The sequence below is a fragment of the Hemitrygon akajei genome, chromosome 7 (genome assembly GCF_048418815.1).
Source record: "Hemitrygon akajei chromosome 7, sHemAka1.3, whole genome shotgun sequence".
In the NCBI taxonomy this organism is placed as follows: Eukaryota; Metazoa; Chordata; class Chondrichthyes; order Myliobatiformes; family Dasyatidae; genus Hemitrygon; species Hemitrygon akajei.
The window spans coordinates 143,860,902-143,880,060 of NC_133130.1; the positions used below are offsets into that span (position 1 = coordinate 143,860,902).

Below are 19,159 nucleotides of genomic sequence, written 5' to 3' on the forward strand. Positions count from 1 at the left end.
AAGAAAAAAATTAGTATCATTAGCAGTTAGTCATCTCAATTGGCATTAAGATAGCTTCCCCAAGGCTAGAAAAACAACATCAATACTCAAGGAGCAGATGGTCTGATAACTCAAAAATAAATTAAAGGCAATTATTAGCTTACCAAACAGAATCAAAATGCTTTGTATCTTTTCCAGAGTTTCCAAATTTTAATCCACACAAGAGCAAAATGCTTGTAATTGCATCACTTCATTCCCTCATTGCTATCTTAGCACCCTCCATCATAAGACATACAGAAATAAAAATGTTAAGCTTCCATAAAATAACCAGAAGCTCCAAATCCTGAAAATATCTTCAATTGAAAATTCCTATTCATACAGACAATATAGTTCAACAGGAAGTACGTGATACCAAAGCACCTGAACAGATCTATCTCATGAAGAATGAGTGATCACAAACACTGTGCACCTAGGCTGATACATCAGCTTCTTGTGCAAGTGCTGTAATAGATGTGTCTTATTTCCCACATTTGGTCTTAGTCACGCGACTTGGGAAGGAAACTACGTGCTCCTCGAAAGGAAATAGATACAAGGTCCTTCTTTTACCCTGCTGGCAACAGTACCACTGGACTAGCAACACACAGCTGATCAACTGAGTCCTTGGTTGGGAGATAATACCTCAAGTAATATTGCTACTTGAAAGAGTAACCACTTCAACTTTTGTAAGCAAGGTAACACTGAAGATAAGCCTTCTATTCCAAGTCTGTCAGTAATGAGCTTTGAAAACTATAGCCCATCATCTCCAATCTTAACCTGCACTGGATCTCTGCAATCATTAAAGAAAGGTAATTTTTACAAATACACAGTACTTACTTTTAACTTCTCATACTTCTTGGTATAAGCATCCATTGCTTCCTTCACTTCAGGTGGGAGCTCTAGTTTCTCCTCTTTCAATGGAGGCCAAAACTCACCAGAGAGTATCATTGCATTTAGGTGTAAGGGGCCTTCTTGTTCCTCCTCGTGAATATGGCTGTTTATCCGTCGAGAATCTGCTACATCCTGAAGGACAAAACCCAAAGATTAACAGAATAGTTACTATTCAGCAGTAGTTATGTTAAAGGGTACTTGTCTTTTAAACCAAATGAATAAATAAACAACCCAGAGAATATTTATGTTACGTAATAGCAATTTAAAATGAATTTTTCAAAAAGAAAGCTGCTGTCAATAAAAATGAATCAGTACTTTTTTTTGACTACATAGCTTTCCCCAACCCAGAGATTTATCTGCAGTAACACATCTGAGCTTGAAATGGTAAAAACACAAAAAAGCAGAGTATCAAAAGAAATGATCACCTATAAAATTACCTACCACCCAGTCAATTACCTCTTCTATTACATCCTATGTGTCTCTTAACTGTTCAGAACCCCACAAATCTGAGTGGCAGTCATACATTTTCAACCCAGAGGTCATAAGACAGGAGCAGAATTAGGCCTTTCAGCCCATTGCTCTGCCAATCCATCATGGCTGATTTATTATCCCTCTCAACCCCATTCTCCTGCCTTCTCAACTATCAACCTCCGCTTTAAATATACCCAATGACTTGGCCTTCACAGCCAATAAACTGGCAATAAACTGAAGGTAAAATAAAATCAGATTAAACTCTAGTCCCTTCCACTGACCTTCAGCATGACTTCACAAAAGTGCATCTGAGCCTCTCCAAAGCGTAGCTTCAGTAGCTCCAGGTTTCGTATCTCCCTGCAGCAAAAATCGCATGTGAGTTATCAGGACTCCCACAACAGGCTGAACCTAGGTTCTGCTGAACCTAGAAGAGAGGGCAATTCAAACCACTTCCACAGACTGAGCCAAATAGAAAACACAGCAAAAATGACTGATGATTAACATGAAAAATTAAGAGTATAAAATAAAATAAAGCTAATCAGAAATAGAAAAACAGAGTAACAGTTTCTACAGGGTTAAAGTAATCTCATCACTACACTGCCTGGTACGGAGTGAGCCACCAAGGCAATGTGGAACATCTGTTTATTGGGGTTGGTGTTGAGATGGGCTGGGCGCCCAGAGCAAACCACTCAATACTGAGATGGAGTGCTGGGGAGGTCATCAGGGCTGACACTGGCCAAGGCTGTCTGAAGGTAAAGACAGCCTCTGGAGGGTGATATGTGAGGACGCAGGACTATTTGTGATAATGGAAAACATTAGGGAAGAGACAAAAGGCAGGTGGAACCAGAACCAACTGATGAGCAGGGAAGTGAGGGCTGGAGGGCCAGTGCACACAATGAATGAATAGTAGGTTAATGGATCTCAGCGGGGAAGGGTGATAAATGCAAGTTAATTATGAAACGTGACAAATGAAACATTGTCGGGAAAATCTCCATTTTGGAAGGAAAAATATTATCTAAAGAGTGGGAGACTACAGGGCTGTGATACACAGAAGGATTTGGGTGTCCTAGTTAAGTATCACAAAAGGTTATTATGCAGGTACAGAAACTAATTAGAATCTGATAGAATGGGATCATTTATTGTAAGGGAAGGTGAATAAAAATATAGGCATTTTGCACTTCAGCTATACGGTATATAACATTGATGAGACCACAGCTGTACATATTGATCTTATTTAGGGAAGCATTGAATAGCAGTCTAAAGTTTTAACACACTGCTCCCTGGAAGAGTTGAGCTTTTACTCATGTAGAATGGTCGAACAGGTAGGCTTCTATCACATGAGAGGGATCTTAACATGATGCTTCTCTTGTGGGAGAATCTACAACTAAAGATCACTGCTTTAAAATCAGAGACGGGAAATACTGTTTTGAATGAATGCACAGCTGAGAGAACTACAACCACAATGAAGTCCATTGGGCAGATATGTCCTGTTCTGCCACACAAACCAAAGCAAACTGTCACAACCATTACACTCCCTGATCTACTGGGAATCATGAACTTTAAAAAAAAATCAGGAAAGAAGATTTAGTACCCTCCCCAACAGTGTACTGCGCTCAGCAGTTGACACTACCGACATGATGAAGAGCTCACTTCAATAAGTCAAATAGTTCACAATCTTTTAGGGCCAACAGGGATGGGCAAAAATACTAGCAGCAAAATCCACTTGAATAAACAAAAAAAAATCACTAGGAGACTGGACAGCTTGGAAGTTCAAAATTCAAAGAAAATTTATTACAAAATTATCGAAGTACATTATGTCACCATATACTACCCTGAGATTCATTTTCTTGCAGAAGAAATACAACATAATCAATAAAAAAAAGCTACACAAAAAGATTGACGAACAACCAATGTGCAAAAGGCAACAAACTGACCAAATAAAAATAATAAATAATAATGAGAACATGAGTTGTACAGTTATTACGGCTCTTTATAACTGTAAGCTTTATTCACCTTAGTATAACAATACATTTACAACTCAGGTAATCTCTCATTATAGCTCATTTCATGAAATTCTATTTTGTGACAAGGAAACTGTCTTTTCCAAGTATACTAATAGTCAGATAGAGACTGACCATTTCTGCCTAAACTTCAGGGTCATCACCAACAGACAGAGAATACAAAGGAAATAGCAGATTCTATTGAATCGAGGACAGATATTATTGCATTCAGATTCTCAAGAACATGATTTGAAGTCTAAATGTATTGTAAACAAATTTATTGGCAACTCAAAGACAGGTGAGTTAGAAAGTTGCAAGGATCTCACAAGGGGCCTGCAGAAAAATATAGCAAGGTTAATTGAATAGGTAAGTATTTGGCAGATGGAGTATAATGTCAGAAAATATGAGGTTATACTATTTGGAAGAATGATGCAGCTCTATCCGTATTCAAGATTTTCCTAAAATCTTACCACTTTGACCAAGCTTTCAATCACTATAGGGCTAAATATCAAACCTTGTTTGATAATGCTCTTACAAAATGCCTTTGGATGCTTTACCCCATTAAATATTCTACACAGAAAAATTATTACAATTTTTAAAAATGCAATAGAGGAATTGAAATGCAATATTAATATTAGTCACCAAAAGCAGGGAATGAAATCTGTGCTTAGTCTGTTCAATTTAAGTAGAGATTATTACTGAATCAGACATCATATGGTACAAAATGGTGGTCAGTGGATCAAAACAAGCATCTTGATACCTGCAAGTGATATAGCTGAAATGATGGAGTATTCGGTCAGCCAGGAGAGTGCGATATTCATTGATGAAAAGCTCTTTGCTGCCATAAATGCTGACCAACAAGGTAATAATATCAGAAGACCTGCGCTTAGAACCACATTTCCCTGAAAATGAAATTTAGAAGGACTACAGTCATTCTGGTAATTCACGAAAAACAGACCAAGTGGCAAATATGCAAAAGGTTCTTCCTGATTTTTGCTTTAAATTTAAGACTTGCTTACCAAGTTACATCACATTTTTCTCAAACACTTTATCAAAAAATATAACCAAATTCTTACACGAGATGAGGTATTTCAGAGCTTTGCTTCTGCTATTTAGGTTCTGTTAAGAAACTACACAAAATATCAGTATAATTAAGACAAGGAAGCATTACTGAGAAATCACTTGGGGTGATTAAGGTCTACCAGACTCTCAATCTAAAGTTTGTTTGCAGAGAAATCCATTTGTTGTTAGAATCTAAACATGAACCTGTTTTGTTGGGACTTGGGTTTTTTTTTTATTATCTACCTGGTACTCCTTAAAAACTATGCATATATTTCTCCTTCCTATATGGGAAATTTCACATTACCTGGATCTGCATCAATAGGATCAGGAAGCCAGTTCTCTGGATCAGACATGTCATCATCACTGTCTTGTCCGTGCTCCAAAGTGATTGGATCTGCTTTTGAGAGTTCGTTCGCAAGATCACTTGAACCCTCTGAATCATCAGTCAAACCTGCTACTATCTGTCTCACAGTATCCTCGCGAGTCCTGGGAGTTGACAAATAAAAATAAATGATAAATTAGTTATAAAGAAACATCGCCCAGGATGTGGTAGCCTGGTACAGGATCTCACATCCACAGGCCTGGCCCACTGAGACATGGGGCTGAATTCCACTAAAATAAAAAGCTTTATCAGTAATGATAGGCAAGAAGCTGCAAGATTGTCTCCAACGTACCTTAAGGTAGAAAATCTCCCATTCTGACACAATATCAAAAATTGTTCACTGTTCAACCCTTTGTTTTTACCCCATTGTTCAGTAAGGCCACAGCTAACCTTGTATTTCAGTACACTTTCCTGAAGTAACCCCTTAATACCCCGATCCTCTTACACTTACCTAGCATGGCCTACCGGTAGGTCTAGACCTATCAAAGTCGTTAACTCCCAAATAACCTTTGAAAGCTAAGGAGTTAATTAATTAATGCTACATATCAGTCTAACAAATAGGAAAGAAAATCTAGTCTACAATGCCAGTGAGGTCCATTTTCAAAAATAATTTCTCCATAAATTATGTTAGGTAGTGATAGGGGATTTGATAGTCAGGGGAACAGACTGGAGATTCTGTGGACGTAAACGGGACACCCGAAAGGTATGTTGCAATGCCAGGGTCAGGGACATCCCAGAGTATAAGAAATAATGTAGATGATCTTGTTGCACTATTAGGTTGTCAGGTATGATGTTTTGGCTATCACCCAATCCTGGCTGAAGGATGGTTGTAATTGGGAGCTGAATGTCCAAGGTTACATGTTGTATCGGAATGATAGGACAGTCAGACATAGGATCACAAGATGCTAAATCCTTGCGAGTTGAGTTAAGAAACTGCAAGTATAAAAGGACCCTGATGGCAGTTGTAAACAAGCCTCCCAACAGTAGCTGGGATGTGGACCACAGATTACAACAGGAAAATAATGTTATGATAGTCATGGGAGATTTTAACATGCAAGTCGATAGGAAAATCAGGCTGGAAATGGATTTCAAGAGTAGGTTTGTTGAATACCTACCAGATGGTTTTTAGAGCAGTTTATCATTGAGCCTACTAGGGGATCTGCTATATTGGACATGGTGTTATGTAATGAACCGGAGGTGATTAGGGAGCTTAAAGTAAAAGAACCCTTTGGAGGCAGTGATGACAATATGACTTTGAGTTCAACTTGAAATATGATAGGGAGAAAGTAAAGTCTGACATAGCAGTATTTCAGTGGGGTAAAGGAGGTTTGAGAGAAGAGTTGGCCAAAGTAAATTGAAAAGAGATGCTGGCAGGGATGACAGCAGAGCAGCAATGGAGTGAGTTTCTAGAAAAAATGAGGAAGGTGCAGGATAGATGTATTCCAAACACAAAGAAATTGTCAAATGGCAAAATAGTACAATTGTGGCTATCAAGGGAAGTCAAAGCTAATGTAACAGCAAAAGAGGGCATACAACAAAGCAAAAATTAGCAGGAAGATAGAGGATTGAGAAGCTTTTAAAACTCTACAGAGAGCAACTAAAAGAATCATTAAGAAGGAAAAGACGACTTATGAAAGAAAGCTAGCAAACAATATCAAAGGATAGTAAAAGCTTTTTCAAGATTGTAAAAAATAAGATGAGAGTAGACATAGGACTGCTAGAAAATGAGGCCAGAGAAATAATAAAGGGGGCTAAGGAGATGGCAGATGAAATGAGTATTTTGCATCAGTCTTCACTGTGGAAGACACTAGCAGTGTGCCAGATGTTGAAGGTTGTGAGGGAAGAAAAGTACTATTACAAGGGAGAAGGTGCTCAAAAAGTTGAAAGAGCCAAGGGTACACAAGTCTCCCAGACCAGATGAACTGCACCCTCAGGTTCTGAAAGAGGTAGCGCTAGAGATTGTGGAGGCATTAGTAATGATCTTTCAAAAATCACTGGACTCTGGCATGGTGTCAGAGGACTGGAAAAGTGCAAATCTCACTCCACTCTTTAAAAAAGGAAGGCAGCAGAGAGGAAATTATAGACCAGTTAGCCTGACCTCAGTGATTGGGAAGACGTTGAAGACAATAGTTAAGGATGAGGTTAAAGTATTTGGTGACACAGGACAAGATCGGACAAAGTCAGCATGGTTTCCTTAAGGGAAAATCTTGCCTGAAGAACCCAGTTGGAATTCTTTGAGGAGATTACATGTTGGGTAGATAAAGGGGATGCAGTAGATGTTGTATATTTGGACTTTCAGAAGGCCTCTGACAAGGTGCCATACACGCGGCTGCTTACCAAGTTAAGAGCCCATGGCATTACAGGGGAGTTACTGGTATGGTTAGAGCATTGGCTGATTGGTAGGAAGCAGCAAGTGGGTATAAAAGCATCCTTTTCTAGTTGGCCGGCAGTGACTAGTGGTGTTCTGTGTTGGGACCACTTCTTTTTATGCTGTATATCAATGATTTAGATGATGGAATAGATGGCTTTGTTGCCAAGTTTGCAGATGATATGAAGACTGCTGGAGGGGCAGGTAGTATTGAGGAAACAGATAGGCTGCAGAAGGACTTAGACATTAAAAGAATGGGCAAGAGAGTGGCAAATGAAATACAATGTTGGAAAGTACATGGTCATGCACTTTGGCAGTAGAAAAAATGTGCAGGATATTTTCTAAACAGGGAGAAAATCCAAAAATCTGAGATGCAAGGGACTTGGGAATCCTTGCACAGTACACCCTAAAGGGTAGAGTTGGTGGTGAGGAAGGCAAAAGCAATGTTAGCATTTTTTTCCAAGAGGTATAGAATACAACAGCAGGGATGTGATGCCTCACTGGTGAGGCTTCACCTTCAGTACTGTGAACAATGTTGGGCTCCTCATCTAAGAAAAGATATGCTGGCATTGGAGGTGGTTCAGAGGAGGTTCACAAGGCTGATTCCGAGAATGAAAGGGTTATCATTAAGAGGAACGATTGTGGAACAATTTTATCTGTGTCAGTATGCCAGTTTGTGGATCACAAATGTCTACAGCCCCACATCAACCAGCAAATATGGTCTCCTAAATGCTCACTCATGTGTACTGGCTGGATACAAGCCAGCTGTTCATAACCTGGGGAGGGCCAGTAATCCAACCCAAAAAAAGCAGCAAGCTGAAGTTTGGGATTTCCTTTAGAAGTCAGCAAACTCTGACCACAAAATTAATAAAGCAAAAATTGAATTATTAGATTACACTAAAAAGAAATAAAACAGATTGTAAGAGCTTCTGTTAGTCTATAAAAAGGAAAAGATCAACAAGAGCAAATTACAGACAGAAACATAAAAGTGAAATAACAGGAATTAAACAAACATTCCTCAAACATGACAAACTTGCAGAAATTCTGAAGGATCAAGAGACCAGAAACAAAACAGATTAATAGTAGAAAAGAAATACAACCAGAAAAGCTTATGAGATGATAAACCTCAAGGATTTGATCAGTATTGCAGAACTTTGAAAGAGATGCCTAAAGACATGGTGGTTACCAACTTCTAAAGCTACATCGATTCTGAGGGAGGTCTCCAACCTGAAACATTAACTCATTTTTATATCCACAGATGACACACAACTTGCTGATTGTTCCCTGCACATTCTGTGTCTATTCCTTGTGGATTGTTCCTGCTGGCTGGAGTATAGCAGATCTGATTATGTAAGAAATGAGGAAAAAGAAAAACATGTAAATACTAATGGCTCAGCCTGACAACAAGGAAATGCTAGAATATATTATTAAAGCCGTAATAGGGCATTTAGAAAACCAAAGCAGCTTTGCAAAGAATCAATATGAATTTATGAAACCAATAGTGTTTGGTTAATCTATTGCTATTCTTCAAGAATGAATCTAGTCGAATAGATGCAGCAGACTCAATGATTGCAGTGCATACAGATTTTAAAAGACTTCCATGCAGGAAGTTGGAGAACAAATAAAGGGCACATGTAATTGGATACTAGTGTGGATTAAGAGTTAATTTTTAAAAAAACAAAGCTGGAATAAAAGATCGTTCCCAGGTCCACAGGCTGTGACTTGTGACGAGTCAAGGGAATTGGAGTTAGGACCAAGATTTTCACAATTTGTATCAGTGATGTAGTTGAGGAAAGCAAATGTCATAGTTTCAAGTCTGCTGATGAGACAAAACTGAGCAAGAATGAAGATGTAAAAAGGCTTCACGATAATAAAGACAAGCTGAGTGAGAGGGCAAAAATATAATAAATGGAGTACAACTCAGAATAAACTATGCAGCCGTAAACATGTTTGAATAATGAAGAAAGAAAGTGTTTGTATTCAGAGACGACTTCTTGTATACATCACTGAAAGGTATCGTGCAAATGTACTTATAGAGGAAAGACACATTGAATAAATGTTTTACAGCAATAATACAAGGTCTTGATGAAGTCTCAGAGAATTCCTCAAGGAATTCTATACAATTCCGGTTTCTTTACTAAAACGTGACCATACTTCCTATGGAGTTCAGCAAAGCTTCCTATATTTTCATTTTCCCTTATAACTTGTGAGGCTACTTCAGCCTGCTGAGTCTGAGGCAAATCTCAAAGGATTCCCATCAATCCCAATCCCCACCTTATTTATCTCACATACCCATCAACTCCTTTCGAACGCTCCTACTACTAACTCACACCAAAGATTATTTACTGTTGTCAATTATTTTACTAACCAACACATCGGTAAGAGAAATCAAGATATATGGAGATGGGTCAGGAAGGATCAGCTATAATCCTCTTGAATGGCACAGCAGGATCAAGAGGCAAAATAGCCAAGTCCTGCTCCTATCTTTTATGTTTATATTATAAGACTCACATCTCTCAAGCTGTTGATTTTTCCTGCTAAATTGTTATCCACCTTACAAAAGAAAGGAAGCCTCCAAACAGCATTTTGTTCTGGTGCAAGAATTACCCAGACTTTCAAGCAAAACATTAGGCCAACTCCTATTTCCATCACAATTCAAAGTAATACATTCCATCTTAACTCCAGCAAACCTGTAGTGTATTGAACTGAGCATAATATTCACCATTTGGAAGTGCACTTTTCTAACCACATAACTGCTGATAACTTGCTCCAACAGTAACTGTGACATGTTAATTTACTCATCCACAAAAAGTGCAATAATTAACCAGAGTGAGAAAAGTCAGAACATCAAAGTCGAGTTCATTGTCGCATGCACAAGTACACCTATGCACAGGTGCAATAAAAACCTTATTTGCAGTAGCATCACAGGTACATAGTACCAGAAAGGCAGCATAAGAAAATTTCAATTATACACAATTTTTACAAGAAAGAAAATAACGTCACACAGAGTGGTTACAGTATTGCTAAACTGAGGTAGTGATCAGGGTCTTGCCAGTTGGTTCAACAACCGAATGGTTGAAAGGAAGTAGCTGTTCCTGAACCCGGTGGTGTGCAACTTTAGGTTACTATGCCCCCTGCACATTTGCAGATGCGAGAATGTGGCATGACATGGGCGACTGGGGACCTTGATGGTGCTTCTTGAGACGGCGCCTCATATAGGGAGATAGTGTCAGTGATCTGTTGAGCTGAGTACGGTACTCTCTGCAGTTTAAGTTCCTGTGAATTTGAATTGCTGTACCACCACACTGTGATGCAACTGGTCCATGCCGAGATTGCCAATTCAGTTAGAACAATAAACAAAGTCCATTGTAGTGTAAAATGTTCAAGGTGGTCAGTATTCCTATGGTGAGGTAATGATCAGCAAACTCAGTAAAACACAGTTCTGCTCACAGTAACCACAGATGCAACACTGTACCTTAGATACTTGCGTACTGGCTCGCATACCACCTCCAAAATTACCATGGATGGATCCAACTCACGAAGGGCTTTGATGGCAGAAATGTACAATGTTATCACATCAGCAGTATTCACTCCTAAATAAAGAAACATCAGCTATTAAATACTGAAACAGGGCACCATGGTAGTTTAGTAGTCAGCACGATGCTGTTACAGCTCAGGTGTCGGGGTTCGGAGTTCAATTCCAGCTGTCCTCTGTAAGGAGTTTGTACAGCCTGCCTGTGAAATGTGGGGGTTTTCTCCAGCTGCTCCGGTTTCTTCCCACACGCCAGTGAAGTACCAGTTAGTAGGTTAATTGGTCATTGTAAATTGCCCTGCGATTAAGTTAAGGTTAAATCGGGGGTTGCCAGGTGGCGCAGTTTGAAATAAAGTAAAAAAAAAATAAAAAATCAATTTACACACATTTTAAACCTCGTCATTCAAATTAAGTAGAAACCAAACCAATGGAATAGCTCTTCTGGAACCAGGAAAGTCCTGATGAAGGGTCTCACCTAAAACATTGACTGTTAATTTCCCTCCACAGATGCTGCCTGACCCACTGAGTTGGTGAGAGTGGTAATCCAGATTTCCACCATCTGCAGTGTTTTTTGTCTCTGGTGTACTAGGAAACTTAGATCTAGTTGCAACTATCCTTCTCCTCATCCATCAACATTCAGAAAATATGGCAAAACTCCAATAACCTGCTTTTTTTACAAATCGTGGTAGCTGAATATCTGGCTCACTGGATGATGTTTCATGCACTCCCATTAAATTGATCAAGGCCCCTTCTGCACTGTCTATAAACTCAACATGTTCACTAGAAGTGATTACAGTACTGTCTAACATCTAAAAAAGGTGTGCTTTGGGGATTAGTAGGAGTAATACCCAATAGTTCAGAGAATATGCCAGTCTGCAAAGACCAAAATCCAAATGGTGATAGAAGAGTTTTACTAAAATATATATTTTAGACCAAAATGCATAACTGCACGTGTTAAACTGTATCTGCCATGTTTTTGTCTATCCACCCACCATGTCTACACAGTTCACCACTATAATCTCCAGCCAGTCTATTTTCCTTAAAGACTTCCAGTACTCCAAGCACCACACAATCTAAGTACTTATTCTCAGAACTACAAGTTACTGTACTCCTTTTAAATTCGCTCAATTAGATGACCCTCTATCAAATTCTGATAGCCAGAAAGCAGCTCTTTCTCTACTTTTACAATATATCCTACCAGCATTTAATATCTTGAACAATTACCACAACAGCATGAGTAGAGAATCAGCCTGTGCTTAGATAGCCTTTTAACCATTCGTAATCTCAATTCTTTTTACATTTATGGAAATAAATGTACGTATCCAAACACTTTTATGGAAAGCTAATTCACATAAATGTAAAATCTTCATTTCACAATCATGTTTTTTTGAATGTTGATGATTGAAAAGCCTTTTTAGAACATCTCATGAAGACAAAATACGTCACTGATTCGTGACAGAAGATAACACTAGCCTGAACACTCTGAAACAACTCAATTAAAATTTTCTGTGTGTTTTTCTGGAAATGTTAGACTTTGAGAACAAGAAATGATTGGTTTGAATGTGAACAACAGGTACCTTATTCCCAAACACTACTCATGCTACGTTGTATACTTTAGAATGTACGTATTAAACAGACACCTGGGTGGAGAAGCCGGGTCTCCAGGGCCATTTTCAGTGATGAAAGCAATTGTTGTCTCTGATTGGTCCTTTCAAGACAAACTTTCAGGTCCTGCAATGCAGCCTTGGATTCTGGGAAGTCTACAGGTCAAAGTAAAACACAGATTAGCAACTTCCATGGAAAAATTATTACCAATATTACCACAATACCCACCTCAAAAATTACCACACAATATAAAAATGTGGTGCCTGAACCCCAAAACTTATTTCTTTCACTGGCTCCACAGGAGAGAAAAAGCAAAGAAAATGTGATCTAGTAATCACATGGTAGCTAAAAGAGGTTATTTATATTTTTGGAACATGATGCTGGCACCTGCCTCTCCAAAATTCTTGTTAATGAGCCAGAAATAATTCAGTATAAATCCGGACACAAACCAAAAACACTGAAGTTACTGAAATTTTTTTAATGGGTTGAAACACCTAATTTAAGAAAGGTGTACTTGTTTTCTCTTGCCTCGAATGATGCTGAAGAGTTCCTCAATCCTCATATTAGCATAAACTTGATAGAGGAAAAATTGCAGATGTATTCGCCAGCGTTGCAGTGTGCTGCTTGTCTGAGGAGAAGCTGATTTAATGCTGGCCTTCTGCAGGAAAACCATGCTCAGCCAACAAATCACTTTCGACTCCAACCACTGAAGAGAAAAAGAGAACACCAGCTAACAGCTGAAGATCTTCGTTCCTTCATTAGCCCACACTTACACTGTGACAAAGCAACGGCACTCAACACTGATCCCTACAAAGTTCTATTGATAGAAAAGGCAGAGATAGCCAAAGCCCAACAATTTATGGGCCAAGAAACTGTTAAGTTTCAGGGTGATAAGGTCTTGAAAGAGCCCATGTCATAATGATCTTTGCTGAGTAATGCTTTCCACCACTTTTGATCCACTTCAGAATGTGGAATTAAGACTCCAATCCTAAACTGAGAACACAGGAACAAAAATGAGCCATTCAGCCCTTCAAATCTTCCCAATGTTCAAAGCCTTCTTATTTCACTACACCCTACTTTCATCCTAACAGGACAGCTCGTTCATATCTTTGGCGAGCAAATATCAAGTTCAATGAAAAATGTAAAATTATTAATTTAGAGCAAACGGTTCATGTGTATCACTCTTTATGTGAAGGTAAGTTTCTTAATATCTCTCCCAAATACCCTCCAATTTCAAAGTTATGTCCCCTTTTATCCCAGACTCCCAAGAGTGATTGATGTGATTTATTTCCCCATCTCTTCCTGTACTACATCAATGACTGCATTGGTGCTGCATCATGCACTCATACTAAGCTTGTCAATTTCATCAACTTTGCCTCCAAATACCAGCCTGCCCTTAAATTCATTTGATCCATTTCTGACACCTCTCTTCCTTTTCTTGATCTCTGTCTGCATCTCTGGAAACAAACTATCTACCAACATCGTTTATAAACCTACCAATTCTATCTTGACAGTATCTTGACTATACCTCTTCCCACCGTGTCTCCTGTAAACATGCTATTCCCTTTTCTCAGTTCTTTTGTCTTCACCACATCTATTCCCAGGATGAGACTTTCCTATCCAGGACAGCGAGATGTCCTCATTCTTGAAAGAATGGGCTTTCTTTCCTCCATCGAGTCTGCACTCATTTGCATCTCCTCCATTTCCTGGATATCTGTGCTCACCCCATCTTCCTGCCACCTTAAGAGAGATAGAATTCCTCTTGTCCTTACCACAACTTCCACCATCTTCAAAGGGGTTCTTCCACCAAACACATTATTACTGTTAAACCATAAGATATCAGAGCAGAATTAGGCCCAACGAGTCTGCTCCACCATTTCGTCATGGCTGATCCATTTGCCCCCCAAGTCCCAATCTCCTGCCTTCTCCCAGTATCCTTCATGCGCTGACTAATCAAGAATCTATCAAGTCTGTCTTAAATATAACCGGCTTGGCCTCCGCAGCCACCTGTGGCAACGAATTCCACAGACTCACCACTCTCTGGGTAAAGAATTGCCTCATCTGTGGTACTGCAGTAGCAAATTACATTGAGCGTCCAGATGTTTGCACAGGGTCATTTCTGCAGACCGAGCACAAGTGCTTTGCAAAGGGTTCATCCAATCTGTGTGAGGCTTCTCCAACATAGAAGATCACAGGTAAGAATCATGCAGGGGAAGTGGTAGGCAGAGACACAAGAATGGATCAGCAAATTGCAAAGAGATGATCCCCTCAAAATGCTGAAAAGGGAGAACTGATGTGCCTGGTACTGGAATCTTTTTGGAGCTAACAGAAATTACAAAGGATGATCCATTGAATACTGAGGCTGGTGAGTGGAAGGACCAAGATAATTCTAATAGAGAACAGATGCGTGCAGAGGTGAGGAAATAGATGAGATACAAGCTTGGACATCTATCCACTACGGTAGAGGGGTAGCTATGGTTAGGAAAGGGGGAAGTCATTTCAGAAGCACCCGTGCAACATAAAATCTAGGGAAGAACAACATTTGCAAAATATTTTTTTTTAAGTCTCTGTATAACTCTGTATAAATTGCACTCTGGTCATTCACCCATTTCATATGAAATAATTAGTCTGTGGTTCCTAATTAGTCATCTGATTTATGTTACAGGAGTGATCCTCTTTCCAAGATACTGGAATCTTTCCAAGAAACAACAGAGCTGGAGCTCCTCCCTTGTAGATTTATTGCTCCTATTTCATTAACTCATCTCAGAACTTCACTTCTGAATCTCATAATAAATGTTAAAAAAGGTCTGAACTATGGATTTAGATTCATGTTTTATAATACCTTAGTGGCCTTTCTGCAATGAAGGCCAAGACCCAGAGCACTCTTCCCTTTTTCCTGCTCTACTATGAGGTGCTAAACAGCTACACTGCCATGATATCCCCCCACCCCTCCCAAACCTAGCTAACCACAGGAAGATAGGAAACAACTTTGAATAAATATCCAGTCAAGATTGAGCCAGTATACAAAGCTCAATCAGTCGACATCTTCTGGATAGATCATGAAGCCATATATTTTTCGAAGATTGCTTGGGTGTTTCAGCGCTCTGCAGTCTCCAAGAGGATTCCAGAAGGCAGAGGCAGCGTGTGGGAACCTCATGGCGCAAAGGCTGCGGGACAGGGTGCAAGCCATTTCACCAATTAAAGCAACAAGGGAAACTGAAACATCAAGGCAAATGCAGAAGGTGAGCACCGGCTGCCTGTCTTTTTTATCACTGGGGAAAATGGCTCTGCTTCCGGGGAGGGGAGACTGCTTATTTGCTGCTGGTGAGATTGCCTGCTACGGAGATGGAAGACTGCCTTTTGATCGCTGGTGGGATTGCTCATTGCCGGAGAGGGAAAGGCCTACCGCTGTGCCCGGAGAATGTTACCAGGTTTTCTGCATTTTGGTTATGGACTTGGACTATAGACTCCACCCCCCCCCCCCCCCCCCCCGCCTTATAGTTTTTTATATTTTGTGTTTTTCACCTGATCTTTCTAATTTTTTGTGGGTGGGGGTGGGGGATTTGGGGTTCAGCATGCCTGTTCAGTTTAAGTTCATTTTCTTTGTGCTGGGAGGAGGGATTTGGGGATCAATAATCACGCTGTCGTTCTTTTCTTTCTTGGTTTTGTGGCTATCTAGAGAAGAAGAATTTCAGAGTTGTATACTTTGATAATAAATGAACCTTTGAAATGGAAATATTTAGGTTATCAGCATCTGAAACTGTTACACCAATCTGAAAGATTATTCCACCTAATTTTTTGAAATGGTGGTGAAGTTTTGTAAAGTTTCTAATTAGCATTTTGTTTTCAATTTTTCTTTCATTCGCCCCCATCAAATTTATTACAATGCTCTGCATATCACTGCTCACCGCACAGCTCTCAATCTACATATCAGTAAGTTTGGCTACATGGATCGTTTGGGCCAAGACAAAAGATCTGTATAAAGACAAACTTGCTGATGATTACTGATACATTAACATTCACCAATATATTTTTGAAAACTATCAGTTATAACATTTTATCATCCAGATTTGAAGAGGTAAAATCAAACATAAAATTACCTCCTCAAGCTGAGACAGAAAGGAATTTTCATACTCTCCACGACACAACCTGCCCACACGCTCCTCTATCATCTTGTGCAGGATGGTGGTGATGGCATCAGCACTGATGCGTTCTAATAGGTTCAGCGAATGCCTGACAAAAGCAAATGGACAACATTAAATGCAGCGAACTGGTGCCACTGACAATTCCTAGGTTGTGCAGAAATTAGTGCAACTTCACAGCTGTGTTCGACTCTGACATCAAGTACTCTCTCTGTGAATCTTCTCCGCATGCTCTCCAGCTAATCACATCCTTCTTTTAGCAGAGCGACGAGAACTGTACCGAATACTCCAAGGGTAAGCTTGGTTAATTGGCTACTCTAAATTACCTCAAGGGAACAGCAAAAGAAATAAAAAAGGAGTGATGACATGTGAGAGAATAAGTCACTGGAATCTAGAGAGGGCAGGAGTTACAGAACAGGCAATAGAACTGATGACATTGACCTCCAGGAAGCCAGCATGGACCCAAAAGGCCAAAATAGCCATCTTCATTTTGTAATTTCAATATATTTACTGAAGTGCATATACACCAAAATCTAGCCCTCACTAAATGTTTGCATTGAGGAATACAGACTTCACATACGTAATTAAATTCTATTTAAATTTTGATCACATTGCATTTTATTAGCTACCTGGAAGATGCCACAACAATTATTTATTGACATCAACTACCCCTCTTGCTAACAAATTGAATACTTCACAAACCCATTAGCATCTGGAGTACAAAAGCAGCAGAAACATGGGAGAAATCACCTACAATTCCCACAACAATTAACTATGCAAGTTTCTTTGTCACTAAGCCAAAATCCTTTGAGGAATTACAGATTCACAAGCAATAAAAATCTAATCATCCACTCTCCCAATGTTCAGAAATCCCAACGGTTTGGCCTCTGCTTAATTAGTACAGATTCTTGCACTCCCAACACACTGGGCCCATAGATCCCACGCCCACTTTAAACACACCGACACTCTGGTTCCTGCACTCCCTTTAAATTTAACAGGATCACAGGAAAACCTATGGCATTACCATGTGACATTAAAAACTACTGGATATTAAAGGTGAACTGGGGTATCAATAAGAATAACATCCAACAATCTGAAAAATCTGCTAGTTCAGCACCAAAGTCACAGATTTACATAGCTTTACGCTACACAGTGGTCTTTCAAGTGATGCTCATACCCTGTACATCAGCAGTACAGTCATGACATAAATGATGATCTAAATCACTTTGAGGTCCACTTATACAAAATTCTAAACAGGGAGGCACCCCCTCGCCACCTTTCTGATTACACTCGACATGCCTCCTTCTGGAGTTCTGTAGCACAGCTCCAATTTTCTATAATTTTCTATCAGTTAAGGTGGAAAATCCGCTAAGAATTTCTCCCAAGTTCAAGAGACTTGGATCCGCTCCAATTTGCATACCAACACCAGTGGTCTACAGCAGATGCCATTTCATCAGCTCTTCAATCAACCCTGGAACATCTGGACAACAAAGATGCATACAGCAGTATGCTCTTTATCAACTACAGTTCTGCATTCAGTACCATCATCCCCTCAAAACTAAGCAATAAGCTTCAAAACCTTGGCTTCAATATCTCTTTGTGCAGTTGGATCCTCAATTTCCCCACTTGCAAACCCCAGTCAGATCGGATTGGCAACATCATCTCGTCCACAATCTCCATCATCACAGGTGCATCACAAGGCTGTGTGCTTAGTCCCCTGCTCTGCTCACTTTACACTTGTGACTGTGTGGCTAAGCACAGCTCTAATGCCATATTTAAGTTTGCTGGTAACACCATTGTCGTAGGCTGAATCAAAGGTGGTGATGAATCAACACATAGGAAGGAGACTGAAGATCTGGCTGAGTGGTGCCACAACAACAACCTCATACTCAACGTTGGCAAGACCGAGGAGCTGAATATTAACCAGGAGGAAACCAGAGGTCCATGAGCTAGACCTCACTGGGGAATCAGAGGTGGAGAGGGTCCGCAACTTTAAATTCCTTGGTGTTATCATTTCAGAGGACTTGTCCTGGATCCAGTACATAAGTACAATTATGAAGAAAGCACGGCAGCACTTCTACTTCCTCAGAAGTTTGCAAAGATTTGAAAGTAGCATCTATTATATGGGAGGCCCATCACCCAAGTCATGCTGTCTTCTCACTGCAATCATCAGATAGAAGGTACAGGAGGTTCAGGGCTCACACCATCAGGTTCAGGAACAGTTATTACCCCTCAACCATCAAACTCTTCAATGCAGGGGTGTCAAACTCATTTTAGGTCACGGGCTGGATTGAGCAAAATGCAGCTTCATGCGGGCCGGATCAGTCGGACGCGTGCAAACGCAGCTTTCGTTGCCTCAGTTTTTTCAGCCTGCTCTCATGTGTCTCAGTCTCTGCTATAACTACAAAGTGTTTCACTTTACAAATTCCGTTTCTTATGAAGAAGACTGCCGAATAAACACTAAAAACCCTGAAAACCTGGTACCTGAATAAACTCAGCATTAGCCATATCATACACCATAGGCGCTTCGATTACTGGGGCCAGCTTTAATAGTAATTAGATATTATCTCGCGGGCCAAAGATAATTCCACCGCAGGCCTTGAGTTTGACATATATGAACTAGAGAGATTAACATCACTGCCCCATCGCTGAACTGTTCCCACAATCTATGGACTCACTTTCCAAGAACTC

The 19,159-nt window shown here is 39.8% G+C and overlaps 1 protein-coding gene across 1 annotated transcript in view; it reads right to left on the bottom strand.

Moving 5' to 3' along the window:
- Positions 1-19,159, bottom strand: part of anapc2 (anaphase promoting complex subunit 2) — a 28,320-nt gene that overhangs the window by 5,521 nt on the left and 3,640 nt on the right. Inside the window, exons 3-10 of the mRNA XM_073052170.1 lie at positions 16,427-16,559; positions 12,855-13,032; positions 12,362-12,481; positions 10,665-10,782; positions 4,744-4,925; positions 4,138-4,279; positions 1,659-1,734; positions 853-1,038 (exon numbers count right to left, since the gene is read on the bottom strand). Of these exons, the coding sequence (XP_072908271.1) occupies positions 853-1,038; positions 1,659-1,734; positions 4,138-4,279; positions 4,744-4,925; positions 10,665-10,782; positions 12,362-12,481; positions 12,855-13,032; positions 16,427-16,559 (1,135 nt within the window). The remainder of the gene's footprint in view (positions 1-852; positions 1,039-1,658; positions 1,735-4,137; positions 4,280-4,743; positions 4,926-10,664; positions 10,783-12,361; positions 12,482-12,854; positions 13,033-16,426; positions 16,560-19,159) is intronic.